Source organism: Culex quinquefasciatus, chromosome 3, assembly GCF_015732765.1.
Source record: "Culex quinquefasciatus strain JHB chromosome 3, VPISU_Cqui_1.0_pri_paternal, whole genome shotgun sequence".
Taxonomy (NCBI): Eukaryota; Metazoa; Arthropoda; class Insecta; order Diptera; family Culicidae; genus Culex; species Culex quinquefasciatus.
In genome coordinates, this window is record NC_051863.1 from 194,961,254 (window position 1) to 194,979,470 (window position 18,217).

The window sequence follows — 18,217 nt, forward strand, 5'->3', positions numbered from 1 at the left end:
TTTTTTTAGGAATTAACTTTGGCTGTGTTTTTACTAACATTTCCTATATTTTTAGAAAAAAGAAGTGCGCAGTCATTTTTGTAGTGTTCCAGACTATGCCTCTACGCATTTTTTTATAACTTAAATGATAATGGTGCCATTTTATAGCAGAAAATGTGAAAAACAAGCAAACATTGAAAAGTGTCTGTAAAAACATGAAAAATTTAGATAGGCAAATTGTAATGATAGGAGGTGGTAGAATAGGCCAAATACTACCAAAAACTAATATAAACTAAACAAGATAAAAGCAAATTAAATTACTAAAAATGAAACATGAACGTAGAACAAAAGTTGCTTAAAATGACCTCCTGAACATGGTAAAAATAATACTTTTTGTAGAGAAGTAAACAAATAAAAAGCTCCTTTTTAACTGACCGATTTAGCTAAAATTGACCATCAACGCATGAAAAAATGCAAATGAAACTGACAATTTTTCCTGCACTTCCGGAAAAACGAAACGGCCTACTTTTCCCTAGCAAAAATAACTGAATGGAAAATTGATACCTTTCAATGCCAGAGCTGAATCAGTGCTAAAAAGTAGAACTTTTCAACACTAGTATCGAAAAGTAAAATTTTACCGGTGAATTGAGTGTTTGACATAAAATTCCATTCAAGAAGCGTTTTTCGGAATTGTTAAAAAATGTTGTATGTAACTCGTTGCAAAACTTGATTTTTGCAGAACTTCTTTTTGCAACTTGTTGCATAAACTACTATTTAAATAGCTTTTAATTGATTGCATGCACTTTTTTCATTGACATTATGAATGCTTTTGAAAAAAGCCCTTTGTTTCTCAAGGCTCAAGCTTTCAACAAAAAATGACTTTCTTGAAGATTTTAAATTAGTTGTTGATGAAATTAAAATTAGTTAACAAAAGTTATTTGAAAATCATAACAAAAATGCATCTTTTTTTTGGTGAAGTTCTCATTCATACCGAGAATATTAATCGATGAAAAATCCTCTAATAGATGAGGGATTTCTGGATACCATTTTTGTATGGACAGTTGAACATTTTTATGGAAAATTATAAATAAATAAAAATATTTAAATTTGAAAAAGGCTCTGTTTGTGAAAAACTGCTCAACCTTCAAATATCAAAAACTCTAAAACTAAATGAAAAAAAAAATAGAAAAATATCTCAAATATCCTGCAACACAAAAAGTGAAAACAAAATGTAATGTTGTTTTTTTCAAATTATTGATATACCCCCCTAAGGAAATCAACAATTTCAAGCAAAACAATGCAAATGGTTGGCCCAGCCGAAGTGTAAACAAAGAGTTTGTCCTACTCGTTCCCAATGTAAGCATCTACTGACATAAGCAAGATAGAATCTTTGTTTAAACTTCGGCTTTGGCCCATTCACATTGTTTTGTTTGATTTGCTCGAATATTTTCTAAGGGTCCATAACCAAATTTGTTTTTTTTTTTTATTTTGCTAAATATGACCTAAACTTTGGAAAAAATGTTGAAATAATGAACATGATTTAAAAGCCGTCAACCAATGTGTACTGATTTTATTCAGCTTTTGATAATATATCATATTTGAAACAACAATACTAAAATTTTAAAATAAGCCAATGGGTAATTCTCCGCCAACTCACACAGCAGTTGCCCCGACCCCTCTTCGATTTGCGTGAAACTTTGTCCTAAGGGGTAACTTTTGCCCCTGATCACGAATCCGAGGTCCGTTTTTTGATATCTCGTGACGGAGGGGCGGTACGACCCCTTGCATTTTTGAACATGCGAATAAAGATATGTTTTTCAATAATTCGCAGCCTGAAACGGTGATGAGATAGAAATTTGGTGTCAAAGGGACTTTTATGTAAAATTAGACGCCCGATTTGATGGCGTACTCAGAATTCCGAAAAAATGTATTTTTCATCGAAAAAAACACTAACAATGTTTTAAAAAAAATCCCATTTTCCGTTACTCGACTGTAAAAATTTTTGGAACATGTCATTTTATGGGAAATTTAAATCACTTTTCGAATCTACATTGACCCAGAAGGGTCATTTTTTCATTTAGAACAAAAATTTTCATTTTAAAATTTCGTGTTTTTTCTAACTTTGCAAGGTTATTTTTTAGAGTGTAACAATGTTCTACAAAGTTGTAGAGCAGACAATTAAAAAGTTGGTCGTCATCGATCATGGCCGTTCATGGTCACCCGCGAGAGACACGGACGACAAAACAAAGAGAAACGCAAAAAGTAACTTTTTCAAAACTTTTTTTCGTAAAATCGCGAAAACTCGTGATGTTTATGAGCAAACCCCTTATGTTTATATATCAAAATTTTTGTAATTGTCTTCTCTACAACTTTGTAGAACATTGTTACACTCTAAAAAATAACCCTGCAAAGTTACACGAAATTTTAAAATGAAAAATTTTGTTCTAAATGAAAAAATGACCCTTCTGGGACAATGTAGATTCGAAAAGTACATTAAATTTCCCATAAAATGACATGTTCCAAAAGTTTTTTACAGTCGAGTAACGGAAAATGGGAGAATTTTTTAAACATTTTTAGTGTTTTTTTCGATGAAAAATACGTTTTTTCGGAATTCTGAGTACGCCATCAAATTGGGCGTCTAATTTTCCATAAAAGTCCTTTTGACACCAAATTTCTATCTCATCACCGTTTCAGACTGCAAATTATTGAAAAACACCTCTTTTTTCGCATGTTCAAAAATGGAAGGGGTCGTACCGCCCCTCCGTCACGAGATATCAAAAAACGGACCTCGGATTCGTGATCAGGGACAAAAGTTACCCTTTTGGACAAAGTTTCACGCTAATCGAAGAGGGGTCAGGGCAACTTTTCCCGATTTCGTGTGAGTTGGTAGAGAATTACCCCAATATCAAAATATCACAATAAGTTATTTACTATCACAAAAAACATATCTCACCAATACCAAATTGACTTACCAAATTTTCTTGTAATAATTTTTGATAACAGAATGAATTATTTTTCGGTCAAATCTCTGTTTTTGTTCTTGTGCTGAACTCCTGACAATAACAGAACATGATTTTTTTAGTTATTTCCACCTGCTTGGGTTGTATACGATTGAGCGGAATTTCCCATATTTCGTTTTTTCAGCTTTCAGATTTTAGCTATTTTTAATTATCATCAATAATCTTGTTATAGAATGATTTATGCAAATAATTACTGATCTAGTTACTTACAAAAGGGTAATTCTCTACCAACTCACACGAAATCGGGAAAAGTTGCCCCGACCCCTCTTCAATTTGCGTGAAACTTTGTCCTAAGGGGTAATTTTTGTCCCTGATCACGAATCCGAGGTCCGTTTTTGATATCTCGTGACGGAGGGGCGGTACGACCCCTTCCATTTATGAACATGCGAAAAAAGAGGTGTTTTTCAATAATTTGCAGCCTGAAACGGTGATGAGATAAAAATTTGGTGTCAAAGGGACTTTTATGTAAAATTAGACGCCCGATTTGATGGCGTACTCAGAATTCCGAAAAAACGTATTTTTCATCGAAAAAAACACTAAAAATGTTTAAAAAATTCTCCCATTTTCCGTTACTTGATTGTAAAAATTTTTGGAACATGTCATTTTATGGGAAATTTAATGTACTTTTCAAATCTACATTGACTCAGAAGGGTCATTTTTCATTTAGAACAATTTTTTTCATTTTCTGAAAATTCTGAGTACGCCGTCAAATCGGGCGTCTAATTTTACACAAAAGTCCCTTTGACACCAAATTTCTATCTCATCACCGTTTCAGGCTGCGAATTATTGAAATTCATCTCTTTATTCGCATGTTCAAAAATGCAAGGGGTCGTACTGCCCCTCCGTCACGAGATATCAAAAAACGGACCTCGGATTCGTGATCAGGGACAAAAGTTACCTCTTAGGACAAAGTTTCACGCAAATCGAAGAGGGGTCGGGCAACTGCTGTGTGAGTTGGCGGAGAATTACCCAAAAGAATTTGCCTCACCATCACCATTCGCTGAATCCAGGGGCATGAATGTTAAAGAATGATTCACAACTTGCCCGGGAACAGTCCAATAATTATCCTCAAAGTGTGTCGAACTCGCAAAATTATTCCCCTTTCGTTTCGAACCGTGCAATTCTATTGAGTGACAGACAAAATTGGCGAAAAATATATTTGGCAAATTAATCCTCGTTCCAGTAATGGCCGTATCATGTGAGCCCAGAATGGGCACTTTGCGTCACTGGAACAACCACTTAAGTCAATCCAGACAGCTTATGGTGTGAGAAGTTTAAACAACAAAAACATGTGCTGCGATACAATTATTGAAATTTGCCCATCGCAAACTTCCTCGTGGTCTGGATTTGGGGAATTTTGTTAAAATGTGTTTGCTCATTTAAGATATGGATTTGCCTGGCACAAACTTGTTTTCGATTTTTTACCTGGTTCATGATGATTTAGCACAAAACAACCAACAGGGGTAGTGTAGATTTCACCCAAAATCGATGCGCAACCAGCCAATCAAGCTCGTTAAAAGCGTGCGAATTTGAACGGCTACCATTGTGGCAAATATTAATGTCTTTAAAATGCTGGGAAGCACCGAAGTTGCAAATCACAGCAAGCCGGTCAGGTAGGTCGGTTGCGTTGCGTTGTTCCGATGAAGAAATCCGCGCATTTTAGCAACGACTGCTGCGATTCGACTTGGTTTAAGGGAGGTGACCACGACGAACACGCGCACGTGCAAGCTTAAAAGTTGAGCCTTTTTTATTCGTAGCAAGTTCAAGGGTGGACGGATGGAAAAACCGGCTGAAAATTGATTTGTATTATTTTCGTCAAATTAAGTGGTGGTGAATCGGTTTTGGTTGAATGTTTTTCGGAAGTTTTCATTTTCATGGTTATTAAATTAGTTCTGATCTCAAGATTAAACGGTTGTTATTCGCTTGAAGGGATTTATTTAAGCAAATTCATTTCCTGCGGAAATTGATATGTTAATTGAAAAACACCCAAATTTGCAAGTTTCAACACGTATCCTCTAGATTTAATGAGTGTTTAAGAAACTGTATACAAAAGGCAGCAAGGTGAAGGAAAAGCTGATTGCTGAAATCAGAATAAATGTTTCGATTTCAAAACAAATATGTTTTATTTTTATAATCTGCTCGATTTTTCTAGCTTCCCTATGACCAACGAAGGCATTTTACAAAATGGTATGAAAATAATTGAAAATCTGTATATTTAGATGAGAGTATAAACTCGATTTTATGTCTTCAGCAAAGTTGTAGGTGATTGAGAGAACGACCCAGAAAAAAGGGTAACGCTCTTGAAATTTAGGCATTTTTTGGTTAACTTTTTTCTCAAATTGTGAAATTCTTGTGAAGTTTTTGGAAACGTCATGATTTTTTCATGATCATGAAAAAAAAGATGCCGGGCTCGAAGTCGAAACTAAAAGCAAGGTTGTTGAGGAGTTCCGATTGAAGAGTTCCGATTTACGTTATTTAAATTATAAAATTGAAATTATTAAATTATTATTAATTAAATTAATTAAAATTAAATTTGTATTTTTTGATTTGGCTAAAATTTTATGGGGGCCTTCCCTACGACCAAATAAGCTATTTTGTGATATTGGTTCTCCCATACAAGTCTCCATTCGATTTTCACAGCTGTTCTTACAAAAATGGTAAGTAAATTTTCGAAATTCTGTAACTTTTAAGTGAATTTTCTGATCAGTTTAGTGTCTCCGGCAACGTTATAGGTATTGTTGAGGAGCATTGAAAAAAAAATAGACACAAGGATTTTTTTTTGCAGATTTTTAAATATTTTTTCAAATTTTAATACTGATTAAAAAAAATTTCACAATATTTTTTTCGAAAAGATCTGCAATTTCACGAATGTTTTATGTTTCAACATTGAAATTTGTACCATTAGTTGCTGAGATATCGACATTATAACATGGTAGGTTATTTGGGTGAGTCTTAGAAAACTGCAATTTTCCTGTTTCTTTTTCCATAAGCCGCTGTATCTCAGCAACCAGAGGTCCAATCTTCAATATCTTTTAGACAATTTTATAGCATACTTTAAAAAATAATAGTAGTTTATGCAACAAGTTGCAAAAAGAGGATTTTTTCAGCACGAGTCAATCAAGTTTTGCAATTCCAAAAAACACACACTGAGTGAAATTGTATGTAAAATTTTCATGTATTTTGTCAATAAATCGTTTAAATCAAAAAAATGTTGAAAAGTGTAACTTTTCGAAACAAGTGCTGAAAAGTTCAACTTTTCAGCACCCATTTGAGTGCTGAAAAGAAGAACTTTTCAGCATTATTTTGAAAAGTGTTGCTATTCGATTCTGTTATTTTTGGTACAGAAAAGTAGGCTATTTCGTCGGTCAAGAATGACAGGAAAAGTAAGTAGTTTCACGACGGAATTGCAAAAATATATTTTCAGATCACAAATGTTCACTATTATTCAAAATCGGAAAACTGCATATATTGTTCTAAAACCAAACGAAAGCCCTTTATCAAAAAATGTTTTAAGTACTTTTCGATTGCAAATTCAATTTACGTAAAAAATAGGTTTATTTTTTTTATTTCGATTTTTGCCGAAATCAATATTTTTCAATAATACATAACCGGCAGATTTTGTTATGGCTCAAAAATTGCGGGTTTTGACCCCTTAGGCCGTTGCACATATTTTTCAAAATTTATGTCGCTTCTTTGGTCATAGGAAAGGTCCCCACAAAGTTTGAGCAAAACAAAAAAATACAAAAAATGGTCGAAATCGGCCGAATCCGTAGAGAATTACTAATAGTTTTTGTGAGATTATTTTGATGAGAAATAGACAACATCGTACACGTTTATAATTTTTTGTTTTATTTTTCCATTTTTTCTAGATTTATCTTAAATAGAGTTTCACTAGTGGTTTAAATTTAGCCTAGAATTTCTTTACGATTTTTTTTTTGTTTTCATCGATCAGTTTTTTTTTCTTCTTCTTCTTCCAAACAAGACATTTAACACACACCGTTCAAAAATAAGCAGCTTTTCTTTTTGTTAAGTGTTTTTCTTTACTTCCGAAACATATTTGAGCTAAACTGTGTTGGGAAAAACGTTGTTTTAAGTCGCAATTTTGGCGCGTCTCATCACCCCGAGGGGATAGCATAAACACCTTGTACATAAATTCCGTGTTTCGCTTCCCATCGACTGTGGCCTGATGATCAGTTGACTGATATGAAATTCAAGAGGGGAGGGGGTTTGACGAAATTCGCGCGTTTGCGTTCAATCTTTTTTTTCTTTGTGAGGGGTTTATGGTCAAACCATTAGTTTTTTTTTTGCGATGTTTTTGTTTCTTTCTTTATTCGTAACGGGGGGATTACACCAAAATTAATTCTGATATCTAGTTATACGAGAGTGTAAAAAAAACACAAATTCTATGTTAAGAGTAATCATAGGGTCTTACAAAGTAAAAATTCGTTATAGTAACAAATATGTGTGTGTGTGTTTTTTGCTGAAATATTCGCACGTCGTTCGACGACGTTCAGAGATGTCGGATGATGCGACTTAAGTTCAGAGTTGCAAAATGGGTATGAAAAAAGGAATAAATAAAATAATAGGACGCGTCGGGTCGTGTTCGCTTAAAACGGAGCACTGTTTCTGCTGCACCAGCAGAATACTATGAGTTGTAGTCATTGTTGTTGTCGTCCTCGTCGGGGCCACCTCCGTCGCCAGTGCCGTCTGACTTGCTGCTGTTGGCCGCCATCGCCGCGGCCGCCACGGCCTTCATCCGTTCCTGTTCGTACTCGACAAAGTCGTCGAATAAGCTTGGCCACGCCTCGGTGTCGTCGTACTGTGTAATATCACAGGTTTCCACAAAGTTCAGAAACATGTTCCAGGTGTCCTTCGGAACGCCCCGGATGTTCTGGTGCTGCTCGAGAAAGTTCAACCACCGGGGCAGAATGTCGGGCGTGTGCACCGTAAACACCAGGCGCCACAGACTGACGGCCATGTCCAGCGAGAGAATCCGGTGGCCCGGTTCCAGCCCAAACCGGAACGTAAACCGGTACAGCTGCTTAAAGTCCTCCGACTCGTCGCTGGTGGCACTCAGCTTGTCGATGATCTGCCGCAGCCGCGTCTTGATGTCCTCGATGCTGGCCGCGTTCATCTGCTGCAGGCCCTGGATGAACTCCGACTTGGTGAACTGGCACATCTGGGACGCGTCCAGGCGCCACGCCAGCACCAGGATCGCAAAGTCGTCCGGCTTATAACCTAGATCACAGCAGAGCCGCTCGATGCCCTCGGACAGGATCGCGTCCTCCTGGCTGTCCTTGTACTCCTCGAACAGTTTGTTCAGATCGTTGTCCGAGATTTGCGTCGCGAGATCTTTGCCTAATTCAAAGGAAAAGAAGGAAGGAAGTTATTGAATTTGTGATCTAATAATAATTTTAGGTAAGCAATCGAATCTTTGGAGATTTGAACTAAGCAAAATCAATATCAGATTTGTTTGATATTTTATGGCCAATTCCTTACTGCTCTTTAAATGGCGTAATTATGACTGAGGGGTAAATTTGACTACAAAAAACAAAAACAAATTTTGATTAAATCAGTCGACTCTCTGGCTTCGATTAAACTTTCTATAATTTGATACCTCCCGCTCTCGATGGTCCCTTCAATATCGACAACGAGAGAGTCCAATGTACTTACATTAAAATATTAAAAATTTCTCGCTTTCCAAACCAAAAAAAATGAAGCTGAATCCAACCTCATTATTTAAAGGTTGTGTTGACCCAGAGCCTCTGACCATAATTTTCAAACACGAACAAAAGCTGATAACCCGGGCAGACGGTAGTAACAAAATTCATGCCATTTCAGGAACAAAAACTGTTAAAATAACAGAAAGTGTTATGAAATCTTCTTCAAAAATTCTTTTTTGCATAAGGGTTTAATAACAATTTATGTTATCATAACAAAATTTGTTATTGATCTAATGTTGGTTAAAAGCCAAAACTACTGTGGAAATACTTTTTTGTTATGAAAGAATACCTCTAACTGTTATTGGGATGGTCAGATTAGTTGTTAAAATAACAAAAAATAATAACAAAGATTTGTTCGAAGAATAACTCAAAATGTTGTTAGTCTGTTATTACAATAACAATCCAATAACAAAAACTTGATAACGACGAATAACAAATCTTGTTATAAATAGCATAAAATGTTATTGGCTTAGTATTTTCAAACATCGAAAAATGTTATTCCCATGTTATCTACGTCTGCTCGGGATCTTCAGAATCATGGTGGTTAAACAATCAGATTTTCTTTTGTTTCACTCAAACTGTTACCTGTTACTGTGGACCCATCTGGCAGTGCTCCCAGGTTTCCGTTAAGTAGAGTTTTCTTAAAACTGCCACCGCTCTTTCGGTCCGAACCGAGAGAGATCATCCGAATAGGACTCGCTGCCAGCAGGTCATCGGTTTCTAAAATAAAAAGAAACAATAAATTCCGCACATCTATGACAAAATAAAACCAAACTTACCGTGAACCGCCACGTCCGGATCTATTACGGCGGCATCCGGACCGCTTACCGCTCCACCACAAACTCCAACGTTGCCGGCGGTCGGATTCGGTGGTGCCTTGAAGCACGTCAGACAGCTTCCCATCGTCGTCACGGTGGACCTCGTTCCGTTAAAATACTAATCTTCCCGCAACTCCCACACCCAGCTCCGGAACCTCGGTTCCCTATTATCTTCCCAGTCTACACAGCCCGGAAGATTCGATACTCATCCTTTTAGATCCTTTCAATACTCCACCGACCCAACCGGACGCAACGCCTCAAGGTGTCACTGGTTTGCGTTCCGGGGACATTTTGGTCGTTGTCGCCGGGCAATTGGCACTCCGGGAACAGTTATAAGCTGCTGGTTGTTGTTGTTGTCTTTGTTGTGCTTACGGTACCTGAAACAAGCGTAGCTTTGTTGTTATTTTTGCAATCTCAAGAATGAGTCATGGTAGGTTTTCCCACGGGAAACACCCTTCCCAACCATTTCCGGAATGTTAACAGAACAATAACCACAGCATAATTCAAACCGAGCAATCGAAGCAGCCGTAGAAAATTAAAATAATTATAATTCTCTTTTCACGGCATACTTGGACATGAAAATACATGCATCAAACCAGTTTGACAGATGTTTCGTGAAGTGGTTTGTCGCCAAAACCCGAATCTTTCGATATAATCCCCCCAAAATTTGGCAACTTCATCGTAATCAACTGCACTAGCTTAATTACGGTACATTTTAGATAAATATTCAATACCTTTTCAAGCGAAATTAAAAAAAAATAACTCCAGTCCAGCTTCCGCAAAATCAACCTCTTCTTCCTTTCAGGCGCACTCGTTTCGTCTTTTTCGGGGGTTTTTCTTCACTTCTCCTTCGGCGATGATGATGACAGACAGCAGACTTAAGGGTATACCTCGCAATGATGACAGCACTGAACTGTCAGTCTGGCAACCAGTTTTTAGGTACGCTTAAAGATGGCAGCGAATATGTGTGTGGGGAGTTGAACCAAGGGACTGGCAACTGGGCTGATTGAGTAGGTAGACATCGTACTACTGGCAACACGTCAAATAAACACTAAATTCAACCTGCAATAAAATCGAATAATTTAAGGTCGTAGATGGTGTCTTCCATTTTTGGGGAAATGACTGACAATGATGGTTCTGAACTCAGAGTCCAGAAATAGTAAATTGCAATGAAAAAAATAATCACTAAATGTAAAATGCTTCAATAAACAAAAATGGCCGCCAAATTTGCCGATTAGGAATGATTCCTTTCAGAGCATTAATTTTATCGAACTAAATTCCTAAAATTTATAAAAAAAATTAAATCAAATTATTCGCTCTACAGCATTGCCTTGGCGTTCTCGATTGTGAGATTCCTACTCGAAACTAGGTGTCCGAAGGTTTGGTTGTTGAGGCAACTGCAAACTTCTTTTTACACCTTAGATTCCATCCACCCCGGGATTCGAACTGACGACCTTTGGATTGTTAGTCCAACTGCCTACCAGCGACTCCACCGAGGCAGGACCCAGGGAGACGACTCCTACACCTGGATTTAGCTAACGACCTAACCATCCAGGTTAGACCGGGGCCAACATTTACTTCCCCATCTGACGGAAGGAAATTTATAAGCTGATCAATTTAAGTTCCAATCAGAACGATCAATTTACGAAATGTTATTGCTTATTGCGAGATAAATCACTTTTCTCCTTCGCTGTGATTGACAGGAGGTTACAGCCGCCGAGCTACCGCTATGAAAAAATCAGCAGGTTGAACTGAAATTCAGCGATGATTTGGCTGTCAACCTGATTTGTTTTGAATATTTTCCAAAAAGTCAGCAGAAAACTCAAGGCAACCTCTGACAACAGCCAAAAATTTGTTCTGCGGCTGTCATGCGGCCATTCTTCTGCGGTCATATCAGCGCGCGTGAACTCTAATTATGAACGCCCGCGATAATATTGTGAATTTGTTTAAAATTAATTTATTTATGCTGAAAAATAAAACTTAAGCAATACTACGTGGACAAAAAACGAATGATAATATAGAAGTTGCAAAATCCAAAGCTATGGGAACTTAAAATTCCTTAGCTTCCTTTACAGCTACAGTTGACTCTCTGGTTTTCAATATCCAAGGGACCGTCGAGGAAGGGAATCATCAGTTTACAGAATGATGCAAAATGAAGACTCGATTGAAAATATTGTTTTCTTGGTACCCGGCTAAGGGAAAGAATCATGGCAACGTCCAGTAAACAAAAACAAACTAATGTCCAACACCCTTCAAAGCTTCGTTTCGCAACGAAAAATGTCTATGCAAGCCATGAGATAGTGACAGATCGACAGCCAGAGAGTCGACTGTATAATCGTTTCAATTTTCTTTGTCATCATATTATCAAGCTGATACATTTTTATTCATTTTTGCCTTCCTCACCTCAATGAGGAAAGGCTATAAAATCACTCGAAAAATGAACTTCTTTATTAGACCTCGTAGACCCACCTTCACGTATACCTATCGACTCAGAATCAAATTCTAAACAAATGTCTGTGCGTGTGTCTGGATGTGAGTCCGTGCACCGAAAAATATGCACACGATTATCTCCGGATTGGCTAAACCGATTTCAACCGATTTGGTCTCATTCGATCCGTCTTGGGGTCCCACAAGACCCTAGTTAATATTATGAAGTTTAGTAAAGTACTTCAAAAGTTATGCTAAAAAAACGACTTCGAATAAAGTCCGGAAGATTGTAAAAAGGGTGGTTTTTGTATGAAAACCCATCATGCTATACATTTTTAAAAAGGTATTTAAAAGACCTTTCCAACGAGCCCAAAACGTTGAAGATCTGACAATCCTATCAAAAGTTATAAGCACTTAAGTGTTATTCATGCACTTATCGAAGGCCGGATCTCAAATATTTTGATTAAAACGTTGTCCGGATCCACCATGCAACCCTAGGGGTCGGACAGATCGGTCAATACATTATCAACGCATTAAAATAATTGGTCAGTATATCGACATTTCGTCAATATATTAACGAAATCCCACCATGCTTATAGGAACCTTGGTGAGTTGAAATGTCATATTCAAATCAAAACAAAACAAATTTTAACGGTTTCGGTTACAGTCAGGAGGGCGTTCCATGGAATAAGTGGCCTGGGCGCCGTTTCGGCGCTGTTCTACATAGTAAGTGACGACTGGCTTTCATCCCCAAATCGGTTCCAAATCGAGGGACATAGTCTCGTTACGGTGAACCAGATCAACCAACTGCCGGATGCGGATGCGGAGTCGAGATTATGGACGTGTTTGAGCGGGTTCGAGTGAGCGGAGGCCTGTGGAAGTTGGACGTGCAGATTTCGGTCCGGTCGGATCGAGTGCTTTTGAAGAAGCGGGACAGGAGCGAGGAAGGGTTGAACTAAGGCGATTGAGGAGGTTAGTAAGCTGGATGGTTTAACATCAAAAAATTCAATCGACTTCCTCCCTCAGATTCTTTTTCGGTTCTAAACAACCTCGGTGAGCTTCGCTCGTTCAAGCGCATCCGCTACGATCGCTAGTACCAGATTCAATACCAACGAAGCCACGGGCGGCGGCGGTCGGAAGATTCCGGGAACCAACAACAAGATTTACATTCTTGCGGCACTTGTACGGTGGTTGCGGAACGCGGAGGTGGTAAATCCATTTCGTCTCAGTTGCTGCACTTCAACCAGACCTACAAACGGTTCGCGGGATACATGCCGACGAAGAATTCAAACTCTTTGTTTTATTTTTTTTTTGTACAGTTGTTGTAAATATAGTTGTGTTTCCGCTTTTTATTGATAAACCACCGAAAAAGGGAGAGGAGGGTTTCGTTTCGTCCTGTAGCAGGCCCTGGACACCCTTACGACGAAGGGCCTCAACTCGTCCACCGTAGTCACGCAAGAAGTCGTGATGGATGAACTCCCGGGGTTTTTGTTTTCTAAAACGATCTTCTTGATGGTATTCTTCTGACTTAGGAGGGATGGCCTTCTACAGATTGTGAGCCTTTTTTATGTGTTGTTCTGTGCAACCGGCGTGCTGTAGACGGTTCCGCAGAAGCCACAGCATAAGTCCTGAGATGCTGAAAAAACACCTTGTGCTCCAAAGGCAAATGATGGCCTCCTTCAGAGGAGCAAACGGACACAAACCATCTGAAAGCTAGCTAGCTAAAAAGTGGTTTTTGGCTTCCGTGCACATTTCCGTGAACGTCCTCGGGCACCACACCGTTCCGGATGGTTTCACCAAGTCTCCGTCCCCGTTGTTCCTCGTCGGGCGGCTCAGACAGAAGGGTCATACGAAGGAATCGTCGATTCTGGATATGAACCATGTTAAACTCCGTTTTGCGCAAACTTTTTTGAAAATGATGTTGTGATGATGTTTAAAAGATGTCAAATTTAACCGAGATTAATAATACACGGTGGGAACGCTAGCTCAACTATTCGTCGATCTATTGACGAAAATATCAAACCCGCCGTCAATAGATTAACGAATAATAAAACTATCGACTCTGTCCAACCCCTAGATGCAACCTGTCTTTGTATAGGTAATCAAAAGACCTTTCCAATGAGCCTTAAACGTTGAAGATCTGACAACCCTATCAAAAGTTATAACCAGTTAAGTATTATTTATACACTAAAAAGGCCGGATCTCAGATATTTTGATAAAAATAAGTCTTATTTATACTGTTTTTTGAGGCTCTGTAGTGTATTAACTTTATGAATGTAAGGAAGGCACCACCCACCTGAAGGTGGATTAAGCAACGTTTTTTCTGTTAGGTTAATTTTTATTACTGTCATTAGGGTTGACATTGGGTCTGGAAAGTGGAATTTGTATTACAAATTTGTTAGATGCTTAACATATTTTTTACGTTGGCAGAGGGAATGAGTCAAACTTATTAACGGTGCACATCAACCAAAGCTTTTGCTCTCAGATTATTTTTATAGGCATTTTAGTATCTTCAAAACTACCGGAACTATCGAATAATTTTTTATTCATCTCCTAAGCTACTATTTCCTAAAAGAATTGCAACAACATTTGTCAATTTTTTATAATCAAATTATTTTAGGATTGAATCCGTAAGTTCGACAATTTTGGAATAATTTCCTTGGTTGTTATATACCTACCTGAAATATTTAAAAAAAAAATAAATAAATAAAATAATTCTTGCCTAAATCCTCATTTTATTAATTTTGATACTTTGATTTGTTTACATATGTTAGAAACAATGTTGAGTTGCATACAGTGAAGATTTTGAATGACATTCTTCTTCTAATAAAAACATTTAAAATTTAATTCTAAGAAATCTCAGTTGAAATTTTGTTGTATCGTCAGCAGGGTATGCCACGATCTGGAGGATGAAATTTTGTGTTATAAATTTTCCGTAATTTTTATGACCCAATCTCTCTCAGCAGATCCAATGACATGTTTGTCTTTTTTAAAGAGAAAAGCTGATTTTTTGCGGGTTGATTTAAAATTAAAAATTAATTGTCAAATGTATAAAGAATAGGAAAATCTTTCCGAGAAACAAAACAATAATGTCTACCAGATTACTCAAAATTTGCTTATCTTCCTTCCCATCTAAACGGGACCAAAATAATTAAGACACATTTTGTTCACAGATAAACATAATTTATTTATTCAGCCTTTCACCTCACAAAAACTCACGCAGTAGCATCAGCTTTACTCTTGCACAAAGTATCGCACTCGCTCATAATTCGCAGCCTAAATCACACTCAAGCACTCAAAACCAGTCCAACTCCGCCGGTGGCGCTCACGCAACCTTCCTGGCCGGCACCGGAGCTGGCTTCTTCTCCGAGGCGGCCGCCTTCTGGTTCAAATCGTCAAAGCTGCTCAGCTCCTTCACCAGCACATCCGGCTGACTCCGATAGCCCGGGTACAGATCCCGGATGGCCTTCTGGATCTCCAGGTTCAGCTGGTCCTGGGAAATTCCCGTCGGGACGACGATCTCGCGCTGTTCAAACTGACGACCTTGGTTGTCGGTGACGGTCAACGGCGTAGCGAGGACACAAACCACGCTCAGAGCCACACAGAGCGCAATAGGGAACGATGCCATGGCTTCTGCTGGGACGGTTTCAACGGTTAGACTAGTGGCTGGACGGGTCGTTCGGGACGGTTTTATACCGGCCTGCAAAAAAAGAGTGCCAAAAAGAAGGTTTCGCACGGCAGTTATATAACACGAGCGGCTGATCTTCTCTCGCTCAGGGTGGAGAACGACATAAAAATCGGTGCAAATAAGGTGCAACCGGCTCGTTTTGGGGGGTCCCAGAGGTGGGTGTGACCAAGTGGTCACAGCTGAAATGTCATCGGGAAATTACCATTTTGCTGGTTGGCTTAAACCGCAGTCGGTTGTGGTGACAAAGTGATGATACTGACCACCTAAAAGGGTGCTGGAGATTTCTTATGAAGAAGTAATTGGGACTTCTGTTACCTCTTGAATTCAGCAAATAATAGAATAACCTTGTGGTTAGGTTGAGCGTTTCAAAAGAATGCATTACTCTTTGTTTAAATATAAAAAAATTATAAGGCATATTTGGATCAACAAAAAAACTTTTACAAAACAACCAAAGACTTTTGTCAGTAGAACGATTTCCCGGGAAACGGGAAATTTTCCATAAATTCCTGGGATATTTCAAATTTATTGAAAATTGTTCTGATATTTGGCTCTGACTAATATTTTGTAACTAAACAGTAGAGAACAGTTAGATTGAAGGTTCAAATAAATGCTAAGATCAATTAATAGGTAAACTGCATGTTAAAACATCATACAACTACAAGTAAATGTCTTTTTCTAATTTCATAAGCTCAAATCGTAAAAAAAAAAAATGAAAAACTGATCTTTGGTATTATTGTTGGGAAGTATGTTTTGATCAAAGTTTTTGGACAGTGAGCAAAATGATTTTTTTTGTTTGTAGCAAAATACATGATTTAAATTATACCAAAAATTGATATCCTTCCACAATCAGTCTTTGATGTTTCTTTTACTTCAAGTTATAATTTCATTTAAAAAAACAAAATATTAAATAAATTCAAGTAATTCTTCTTCTAAAATCCAATTTTAAATATCTAATGAAACCAATTCAATGTATATCTCATTTGATTATGGCAAAAATCCGAAAAAAAACATCTTATTTTTTTCTTTAAAATCTTTTATTAAATTAAATAATACCAATTGTTATTTAAAAAGCTTACCTAAATGGTAATAGTTTATTTTCATGAGACTAAATCAATTTCATGATGCTTCAGAAATAAATATTATAAGAAATAAATATTGATATCAAATCAAGATCATCTGATAATTCGATTAATGCTTGAAAAACATTCTAAAGCACATTCCGTAGTTTAGATTCATTTTTCTTGTTCGAAAAACTTTGCTCTATGTAAACATTAGATCTAGTTGTTTTTTCTCAAGCCCAGGAATCGATTACTTAATTTTATTTAAAAAAACAAGTGAAATGAAATTTGAAAAAAAAAATACTGTTGGATTAAAAACAGAGAAATAAAACGAAAAGATATCATTTAAAAGCGATTTTAACATAATTCCCAACATTGAAAAAGTTGTCCCCGGTGAGGAGACCGGTTTTTGTCGGTTTTGTTGAGGGAGGATGCATTCGACTGAATTATTATGCTTGGAGATCGCGATGAGAAGGCACAAAAGTCGTTTCACTTTCTTGTGATCTGTTTCGCCCCGTCGTTCTTTTTTTTTTTGCTTGCGAATTTGGAAGATTTACTTTTTGGAGATTTGCCGATGGTCGAGTGAGACAGGGCAGAGGGATTGACGAGGAAAGTGGTGGGATCGATTGTTAAGTTTTTGTCATTCCATGAAATGCATAATTTATGTTGGAAATTATGTTTTTGGTGGAAACAATTTGATGTTCAGATGGATTGTTCACCTCAATCAATGTGTTATAAATCTTTATTTATTGTTTTTTTATAAGTAATAAAAAACTTGTTTAATTACGAACATTTTCAAGGTCATTCAAATGCGATTGAACTTGTCAGAATGTCCATGATTCACTGTTTTTTATTTGGTTCAAAATCATTTTAAGAAATATTTAATGTCACAGAAATGTAAAAAAAAATCACAATTGGTAACATCAAATTTGACCACGACTGTCAATTGCAATCAACTTTGAAAAACAGATCTGTTAGCGAAACACATGTTGATAAGAAAAATGTTATCTTCTGAACATGAAGATGTAACCACTGCAACGGTAGAAAATTTCAGAACTTTTAGTAGTTATAAGGCATCAGTAAACGAATGATCTATCACTTGAGAAAATGCAATCCATATTGTTTTTAATAAGTTTGGTTATATTGCACAAAATTCTCATTGTAGAAAGTCAAGCATGCAAGCAAAGTAAGTCCTTTGAATTCATGTGACTGAAAATCAGCGTTAAATTTTCCACCAATTCCCAGAACCCTACAACGTGGTCTGCTACCTAGCCAGCTGGTCCGTGTACCGCGAGGGGCGGGGATCGTTCAACGTTAGCTACGTCATCCCCACGTACTGCACCCACCTGGTGTACACCTTTGCCGGACTTGGGCTGAACGGAGGGCTGGACTCGCTGGACCACTACAACGATATCAACGTCAACAGTTTGCATCGCCAATTGGGTTTGGTTGAGGTTATGTATTTAATTTGCTGTAATCGATTACAGAGGGATACGAGCGGATT

The 18,217-nt window shown here is 37.4% G+C and overlaps 2 protein-coding genes across 3 annotated transcripts in view; one reads left to right on the top strand and one right to left on the bottom strand.

Moving 5' to 3' along the window:
* Positions 1–6,926: 6,926 nt before the first annotated feature.
* Positions 6,927–10,427, bottom strand: LOC6043927 (DCN1-like protein 3). 2 transcript variants are annotated; one of them, XM_001861475.2, is made up of 4 exons: positions 10,275–10,427; positions 9,502–9,917; positions 9,308–9,442; positions 6,927–8,357 (listed from the first exon to the last, which is right to left on the bottom strand). In XM_001861475.2, exons 2-4 carry the CDS (start codon positions 9,623–9,625, stop codon positions 7,645–7,647), a joined length of 972 nt encoding a protein of 323 aa, XP_001861510.2. In that variant the 5' UTR covers positions 9,626–9,917; positions 10,275–10,427; the 3' UTR covers positions 6,927–7,644. The 2 variants fall into 2 exon arrangements, with proteins under 2 accessions (XP_001861510.2, XP_038120193.1); XM_038264265.1 differs by lacking the exon at positions 10,275–10,427 and adding an exon at positions 10,004–10,024.
* A 7,337-nt stretch (positions 10,428–17,764) lies between these two features.
* LOC6043925 (chitotriosidase-1) overlaps positions 17,765–18,217 on the top strand; it is a 1,444-nt gene continuing 991 nt past the window's right edge. The window contains exons 1-3 of the mRNA XM_038265981.1: positions 17,765–17,899; positions 17,959–18,138; positions 18,201–18,217. The exon at positions 18,201–18,217 is cut by the window's right edge and continues 84 nt beyond it. Coding sequence (XP_038121909.1) covers positions 17,821–17,899; positions 17,959–18,138; positions 18,201–18,217 — 276 coding nt within the window. The 5' untranslated portion in view covers positions 17,765–17,820. The remainder of the gene's footprint in view (positions 17,900–17,958; positions 18,139–18,200) is intronic.

Bases quoted from the DNA above. Each gene is read 5' to 3' on its own strand.
- LOC6043927 (XM_001861475.2), bottom strand. From the start codon at position 9,625: ATGGGAAGCTGTCTGACGTGCTTCAAGGCACCACCGAATCCGACCGCC. The intron at 9,443-9,501 runs GTAAGTTTGGTT...TTTTTATTTTAG, and splicing joins TCCGGACGTGGCGGTTCACG to AAACCGATGACCTGCTGGCA. The intron at 8,358-9,307 runs GTAACAGTTTGA...CCTTTGAATTAG, and splicing joins AGATGGGTCCACAGTAACAG to GCAAAGATCTCGCGACGCAA.